The sequence below is a fragment of the Lactuca virosa genome, chromosome 8 (assembly GCF_052849685.1).
Source record: "Lactuca virosa cultivar CGN04683 chromosome 8, Lactuca_virosa_CGN04683_v6, whole genome shotgun sequence".
NCBI lineage: Eukaryota > Viridiplantae > Streptophyta > Magnoliopsida > Asterales > Asteraceae > Lactuca > Lactuca virosa.
The window spans coordinates 82,382,094-82,391,270 of record NC_136433.1 but is presented as its reverse complement, the minus strand read 5'-3'; the positions used below and the strand labels follow the sequence as shown (position 1 = coordinate 82,391,270).

The following is a 9,177-nucleotide window of genomic DNA, read 5'->3' as shown; positions in this document are numbered from 1 at the left end:
TGTCATTTTTCTAATGAGTAGGAAGATAAATATGAAAAAAAATATATGAAGATATTTGATTTCTCTTTCGGAAAAAAGTCACACTATGGTTTGCTCTCCTCATCAATGTTTGCCTTATGTGCTTGAGTTATGTATGGATATATTTAAATACATGCTTCCTCGACACTTGGGTATGATAGGTTTGATACAAAATATATATGTGAATAAATTTTGATATATGGACAAATTTAAATGGTCTATGGTTCATATTTCATAAGTACTTGAAATAACTTGGATGCGGTTTACACTTTACATACTACGAAATCTATAATCAAGGATTCAAATGGTAACTGATCGTAGTTGAGGGGGTGATATTAAAAACTAGGAAACATGTGGGGGGGCAGCAGAGAATTACCTAAATATGGAAATAGTTTCCGGATGCCTTTTTCGCATCTGCTCCGTGGACTTTTTTCTGATTTTGCAGATCATCTGAATACAGACACCAAAACTATCCCCAAAAAAACACAACTCCTAGAGAGAGAAAATATCGTCTAGAGAGAGAAAACGTGCCGGAGATATTCATCGCCGGCTGAACCTATTTACACCGGAGATGTGATACAACTTCAACAAGCTTAAAATTTTAAATATGGACGAAAATAGGGGATTATCGTTGTCGGTACCGTCTACACGGCCTTCGATAACGCTCCCGCCACGTTCGACGGTGGAGACTTTGTTCGCCGGCGGAGGCAGCGGTCCGGGAGCTAGTCCTGGACCAATGACTTTAGTCTCAAATTTCTTCTCAGAGAACGATCCGGATTCCGATTGTCGTTCATTCTCTCAACTTCTATCCGGAGCTATGTTGTCGCCGGCAGAGATTCCCGACCGTAGACCGTCGAGTCATCTGGATATCCGACACTCTTATTCTAACAAAGAGTCCGTTAACAGCGGCGATGGCGGTGGCGTTGGTGGCGGAAACGTTGACTTTCAGTTTAGTAACAATGGTCGGCCTTCAAGTTTGGTGGTTACTCAGCCGTCGATGTTTACCATACCTCCGGGCCTAAGTCCGGCTACCTTGCTCGATTCACCGGGATTTTTCCCTCAAACTCAGGTTTTACAAAGCGTCTCCATAGCTCAAGTTCTTTATATGAGTCTGATATATATGTGCTTTTTTTGACGCCAAAATTAACATTCATTCACGATGATAAATAGTGTAGCTAAAAGTATTCATTTGCCTTTAATGAGCAGCCCATGTGAATGATATTGTATTGTCTATATATGGTAAATAAACTCATGATGCATATAGGAAATTTTGACTTGAGTAAGAGGCGTGTTCTACAAAAAAGGAAAAAGTTTATAATTGTTATGTTTACAGTTTTAGATTGAATTGAAAATAAGCCATGAGGGCCCTTTATTCCCCGATTATATATGAGTATCATCTAGGAATAACAGCTTTATCTTTTATAAAAGGAGGTTTCAGACTTTGAGGCACCTACTAAAGCTATGATATTGCTATGATTTAAATTATCTTCTTCAGCAGTTGAACTTTGTTGAAAAAGTTATATGTTTTCGTCATTCATTATTGTCAATGAAACTTATTGCCCCTTTTGGGTTAAATGCAAAAATACTAACATAGTTTATTAATTTCAAAAACTCTATCTAGTTATAACAATGTCATTAAATTACAAAACAACTTTCATTATTATGTAGATTATTCAAACTATAATATCCTAATAAGAAAATGGTAAAGTATATTGCTAAAAATGCTTAGATCTTTCGAAGTACAATACCTTGAGTCCCTAACAAGTAAAAAATTATGAAACCACAAAGGTACATTTAGCCCTCTGTGATATAATATAACCACAAAAAATATTGGTTAAGTTGCGGAGAATATGGAATCCAAATTCTACCATTTTATTAAATGCAACACTGCATAAAATATCACATTCATTTTAGCAACTTAATTACTTCTGGTTTCCTCAATAGGCTTCTCTTGGAATGTCCCACCAACAAGCATTAGCTCAAGTGACAGCACAAGCTTCATCACTACCACCAATCCATTCTTTTACCTCCACCGCCGCCACCTACCACCGCCTGCCGCCAGCTAAGCCGGACCACTACACCGACAAGGACTCATCTGATTTTTCAAATTCCGACAACCGCTACCACCCTTCCTCCATAGCAGTCGATAAGCCCGCTGATGATGGCTACAATTGGAGAAAATACGGGCAAAAACAAGTAAAGGGTAGTGAATACCCTCGCAGTTATTACAAATGTACCCATCCAAATTGTCCTGTTAAGAAGCAAGTTGAGCGGTCTGTAGAGGGGCAAGTGACGGAAATTATTTATAAGGGGCAGCACAACCACCAGCCACCTCAAAGCAAACGTGGAAAAGATTCTAGTAATGGTACTTCAAGCGTAAACGAACATAAATTCGAGTGGCAGATTGGTAATTTTAACCATTCGTTGATGAAAGATCAAGAATCTAGTCAAGCTACGTATGAACATTCGGGGTCGAGTGATAGTGAGGAAGTGGGTAATGATGTAAGTCGAGTAGATGAAAGACATGAAGATGAACCTCAACAAAAAAGGAGGTATTTTTTATTTGATTAATATATTTTCTAGTATATATATGATAATGATTTATAAGTACTAAGTCTATGTTTGGCAAACTAGCTGAAAAGATAGTTGTTAGATGAAAAGTTAGCTGCTAGTTTATAAGCTAGCAAACATTGTAAAAATTAGCTGACAAGTTAGCTAGAAGATACAATTAATTAAAGGTATATTCGAGAATTTTTGAAAAAACTCATGAAAAGCTACTCTAAATAGCTTTTTAAAAAGCTAGCTTATTAATTACTTTTTGGCTTGCCAGACATGACAATTTAAAAAAACTCGAAAAATAAACTAGTTGTTATATAATGTGAAGGAACATAGAGGGGAGGGGTGTGGACCCCGTTTCATCACACCGAGGAGTTACGGAACCTCGGATCATTGTTCAAACAACTAGTGAAGTCGATCTTCTTGATGATGGGTATAGATGGAGAAAGTATGGACAAAAAGTTGTGAAAGGAAATCCTCATCCAAGGTATTTTTTTTTCTAGATCCACCACTGATTACAATTAATTGTTGCTATGGAATAAACCATTCATTCCATGCATTTCATGTTTTCATCATGCTAAACATTTACCTTATTTTGGTGTCATGAATATATTTTTATGTTATATCCAGGAGTTATTACAAGTGTACAAGCCAAGGGTGCAATGTACGCAAGCATGTAGAGAGAGCTGCAAGTGATCCAAAAGCTGTGATAACCACATACGAAGGAAAACACACCCACGATGTGCCGGCGGCTAAAAACAGCAGCCATAATATTGCCGCCAACACCGCCGCCGCTCAACTTCAGCCGCCTAATCATGGCGGACATTCATTGATCCGGAGACAAGACTATCCAAACCACCACCAACAACAACCACCACCACCACCCTCGGGACTTCTACAATTTAAAGAAGAACAGATAACATAGTTCGAGTTGGTTACAAATATGTGAGTCGTCTTTTGGTGAAAGATTTGTTGCTGTGTTATATTTTTTTATATTTGGTTTAATCTTTATACAACAGGAAAAAAGAAGTAGAAATTAGTTCAAAGTTGATATCGTGTACACTAATACCTGAAAAAAGTTCCATGAATTGTTGTAAATTATACAAAAGAAGGTGTGTTGTTTTTGTATTTTTGGTTCCATTTTCATGTAACCTTGAACACATTTTTTTTTTGTCGATGTTGTGTTGTACCATGAATTTGAAAAGTTAAGGGAAGGTTCGGATTTGGGTGAATCTTGTTGTGGATTTCTTTTGTGCATTTAAATTTCAAACATAGGATCATTAATTGTGTTTTTTTTTTAACGAATGAGAATAAATGACTGTTTGGAACTTTTACGAAATTACGAGTCTCACTCTTAATTGAAAAATTAAAAGGCTATCAAACATCCCTAAAGAGCCCCTGAAGATTGTATTATTTGATAAGTTACTTAAAACAACTATCTAGTTGTTAAAAGCAAATGCAAATATCGTTTAATGGATGAAATTTACATGTTATTTTCTTGAATCCCAACTTTACCCATAACCATACATGTATATGTCTTAATTTTTGGGCTCTTTGGGTGTTTTTCAATATATAGCTTGTAGCACTAAAAAACAAACATATCATAAATTTTAGACGAATTTGGTCCAAAATTCCAGTGAAAAGGCGATGTGGAATTTGGATGATAAGCCCAATAATAGGTAAAAGGTAATAAAGAAACCGCTAGATGTTACATCAATGGTGAAAATTATATGTTTGTTATACTTAATTGGTAATGTTATATATATAAAAAAATAAAAAACTTATTATATTAAAAGATTAAAGGTATACTATATTGATCAATAAAATAACAAAAATGTATTTTATTATTTTTTACTATTTATCTTAAAGAAAAAGTAAAACTCAAGTAGTTTCCATTAGTAGACATTTTGCCAAAAAGAATGATGGTGAGGGTAAAATAACATGGTCTTGGCTATAATTAAATGAGTCATGTGGTTGTCTTCCAAAGTCCCGTAATTATTAAACACACCAACCTCCTCACAGTCCTTTCACTTCTATTTTCTCGTGATTAATTACACTGGACCCCCTCCCTCTTTTTCCATATAACAATACCGGACCCACTACTCATTTGTGTATGGTCTAAGATAAATGAATTGATGCATTTAAGTGGCTCATGTTTTTTCTAATGAATTCATGTCGTTTTGTTTAGAACAGCAAAGCGTGTTTCATGAATAACGTTAGACTCTTTTATTATAAAAAAGAAACATATCATCTAATAAACAGATCGATAACAATTACTATTATGAATGTTTGATATACCTCTTACTGGTGTGATAAGAGGTTAAGTCTCACCTGTTCAAATTTAGACAATTTGATATCATAATTAGAAGTCTTTAATTTGGTTATGTAGCCTCTTATATGTCTCTTACTAGTTATTAGGTCTGATAAGAGGCATGAGTCTGTTTGGGTGAAACCGAGCCCCCACACCGATAATTTTGGTTTTTGAGTTTTGAAACCCATTGGGTTTGGTTTTAGAACGTGTTCAGTTTTTGGGTTCATAGGTCGGTTTCTTCGGTTTTTTGGTTCAACCCATGGGTTGATGGGTTTGGGGTTTAAACCTGTGGGTTTTGGGTTTCAACTCATTTTTCATCAATTTTAACTAAAATGAAACAAATTCAGTGTGTCGTCATCTTCCTTGTGTCAAGATTCAAGATTTTTATCGTACTTACATGTTATTCACGGATCACCTAATGTGTTATTTGTTTTTTCAGAGACAAAGGGTATGTTGTACGCGGACCACATCTACAGATCTCTGCAGATTTTACAGAGACAAAGGGTTTCACCTAAAGAAGTCTTTGTTTTTTCAGAGACCAAACGTCTGCAGTATACAAGAAGAAGTCTTTGTTTTTTAACATCTGCAAATTGCTAAAATAAACTCAAATTTAAATAAACTGGTTTTTTAAACTTAAAAAAGTTTTTCAATACTGAAATTTAAATAGTCCTAGTTTTACAACACTAAAATGTTCCATTAAATTCAAATTTCTTTCAATTTCAATTCATTTAAGAGATTTTATATTGTAATCATATGTATTCTTTGTCTTTGTTCGATATTTTATATAATAATATCATATTTTTGAACTTATCACTTTTATGACTTTATTATAGATTGTTAACAAATCTATATCAAACTTTATGTGTTATTGTATAACACTTTCAATTTTTTTATAACAAGTTTTTTATTTTATTTCTTTATTGTGATATTATATTATGATTAATGTGTTTGGCTAAATTATTTTATACTTTAATGATGATAGAGTAATTAGGTCATTTTTAAAAAATGAGTTGTAATATAAAAAATAAAAGTAAAATGGTATGAATTAGCGAATATATTTGATATTTATTGTATTTTGTTGTAGTTAAAATGATGAAATATTACAAAAAAATGCATTCGAATAAAAATATTGATGTCTAATAAGTCACAAAAAAAAAGACATTTGAACAAAAAATATATTAATGTCTGAAGCAGAAATAAAAGAGACATTCGAAAAATATATATATTAATGGGAATGATGTTTCTTTAGGCTAGAAGATGTTAAAAGATTTTACTCCATATTTAGGCCAAGAAGAGGACTTGCAGTAGGTCTGCGATCTTCTAAAAAAACAAATAGTTTGCGACGCAGACAAAAGAGGCCAAAAAGATCTACAGATAAAAAACAAACACCACGTAAGTGAATTATTTACTTGGGGATACGGTTCGTCTCTTCCTGATGCAAATGTGCTCTTGCATGTGATAGGCTGAGAGAGTGAGATGAGAGGAGCATTAGTAAAGGACGAGGTTAGGGTTTTGTAAACTATTCTATATTGATTATTTTAATAAAACAAATAACATTTATTAAAAATATATTAAATAATTAATAATATGTATATCGGGTCGGTTTCTTGGGTTTGGATCAGTTTTAAACCCATTGGGTTGGTTCAGTTTTAGTGGGTCGCTTTTAACCCCAAAACCGAACCCAACCCGAATTTTTCGGTTTTCATAAACTTAAACCCAAAAACGACGGTTTGAGTTCGGTTTCAATTTTATCGGCTTTTCGGTTTCAATTTTGTTTAGCCTTAGTATGTATGACTTAATCATATCTAGTTCAATCAACAATTGTTAAACAAACTAGATTAAACCTCGACTAATTAAAAAGCAATTTGTTTGATCTAGTTTCGCATGTTTGACATATACTATTTTTGTGTTCGACATGTTTCAATCGAAAATGAATATCTTTGAACCTATTAATCATCCTATTTAGTTTCTTTAATATTTCTTTGATAGTTTAATATGTAACACTTGTTTCCAAAAAATTGAAACAAGAAAATCTACGACTCTATTGATGGGTCACAAATGTGTTATTTGTTTTTTGTCTGTGGATCTTCTTGGCCTATTCTCTCCACACCGTGCAGACATTAGTATTCACATATCATTTGTTTTTCTGAAGACTGCTGACCTAAAAAGGTTTGTGCGTCATTTTCTTAGCGCAGATGTGGACCAGAGTTTTCTAACATCTTCAGATATCTTCTAGCCTAAAAAAACACATATATATTTGTTTTTTTAACTTAGATTTATTCCAACTTTATATATAATAAACAACTTGGAAAAAATATAATACTTCAAGAAAAAAAGGTTTGAAGACACAAACATTGCATTTGTGACAAATTTATAAATAAATATTTAATTACAATAATATTCATTGGAGCTATTTATGTAGATTTGAAAAAAATCTCAATATTGTCGTATATTTTTGTACCAAATTTTATAAAAAAAATTATTTAATATAGTATCATCCATTTCTTGGAAAAAAAATTTATGGTTAGTTTTTAAATGATTTAATTGAAAGATAAATTCAAAATTTTGAATTTTCATTTTAAAAAAAAGATTGAAATTTATTTTCATCCATTTTATGTGTTAAGTTCTTTGATCCCTAATTACAATATTTATGTATAATTTCGCGACTAAAAATTGTTGGTTTTTATCAAATATACACGTTAATTCTTACTATTTTATTTTTACTTTTTATATAACAATACATAAAATTTGATCTAGATTTGTTAATATTTATGATAAAGTCATAAAGTATTGAAAACCACTTTTAAGTTTAAAAAAAACACAACTTATTTAGATTTTGATTTATTTTAGCAACCTACAAACGTTAAAAACAAACAGTCTTTTTTTATCATAATGCAGATGTTTGGTTCATCTCTTGTACTGCAGATGTCTGCACATGTGGTTTGCAGACTGCAGACATTTTGTCTTAGAAAAAAGAAAAAAAAAACTCCTAAATGTCTATTGTCTCGATGCTAAATCCCTTTAACTACGTTATTTTGTTATCAATTGTTCTCCTTTGCAACAGAATTTCTAACGTAAAATGTAACATTTTTTAAACTAATAATAATACACAAATATTAATATTGTAAAATTAATTCCATCCTATATAGACAATCAAAAATAGATGAAACTAATCAACGATTATACATATTATAAATTAGTTGTGTTATATAATAAAAAAAACTCTAGGATATTTTAAATAACTCCTAAAAGGATTATAATACAAAAAGGCTACGGAGTGGATAATGGTATATTGTAGGTGTTTGAATATCGGAGGTGGCCAATAATATTAATCTAGAGAAGTGGACCATTGGCTTCAATCACATGCATACGTAACACACCAAATGGCATACCAACGACACTAAAGATAAAATTACTCCTAAAATATCACAAAATGTTTGTAATATAGAAAAAAACAAGTGTACATGCTAAAAAGAAATAAAGTGTAATATTATCAAGTAATATTAACTAATACCGGATAGCGAGAAGTAAATGGCTAAAATTATTTAATTTCTTAAAATAATATAACATCCTTTGTTTTATAATATGTTATTTGTTTTTGTAAGCATGTAGGGTAGAATATGTGTTGGACAATTTGTCAACAATAGGCATGTTTCAACGTTTGTAGCTCCAACTAACACACGTATTAGAAGTTAGTGGCAATTATTAAAAAAATACGATATCATCTAAGGGTGAAGGGTCCAATGGTAAACCTGTTAAGTGGCACATTATATGGGGTTAGAACATTTAACGATATTTTGATTGTGTTAGATGTGGAAAACACTTCTTAGGTTTTGCATTATTATTCATCAAGTAACATAATTACATAAAGGACCCTAAAATAATACAACATATATAAAATCTACACTAAACACAAAATAAAATTATACAATTAACAATCCCTTTAATTTGAGCATGAGGTTCCCTAATGCTTAAATTGTCCTGAAAATCCAAAAATAACTGTGTAGGTAGTCTTTTAGTAAATATATTTGCAAACTGATGAGCCGAAGGAACATGCAACACACGAACCTCACCAATAGCAACGCGTTCCCTGACAAAATGAAAATCTATTTCCACATGTTTGGTTCTTTGGTGTTGAATTGGGTTAGAAGCTAAGTACATGACACTCACATTATCACAAACCACAACTATAAAGTGAGTCGGAGGGCAAGAAGGTTCTAGAAGGAGATTTCGAAGCCAAACCATTTCGACAACTACATTAGCTACCCCAATACTCAGCCTCCGGCACAGAC

General features: G+C 32.3%; 1 protein-coding gene across 1 annotated transcript; it reads left to right on the top strand.

Moving 5' to 3' along the window:
• The first annotated feature begins 441 nt into the window (after positions 1–441).
• On the top strand, positions 442–3,806 carry LOC145129501 (putative WRKY transcription factor 3). Its single transcript, XM_079064248.1, has 4 exons — positions 442–1,087; positions 1,963–2,570; positions 2,903–3,061; positions 3,205–3,806. Exons 1-4 carry the CDS (start codon positions 626–628, stop codon positions 3,497–3,499), a joined length of 1,524 nt encoding a protein of 507 aa, XP_078920374.1. The 5' UTR covers positions 442–625; the 3' UTR covers positions 3,500–3,806.
• The last annotated feature ends 5,371 nt before the right edge of the window (positions 3,807–9,177 follow it).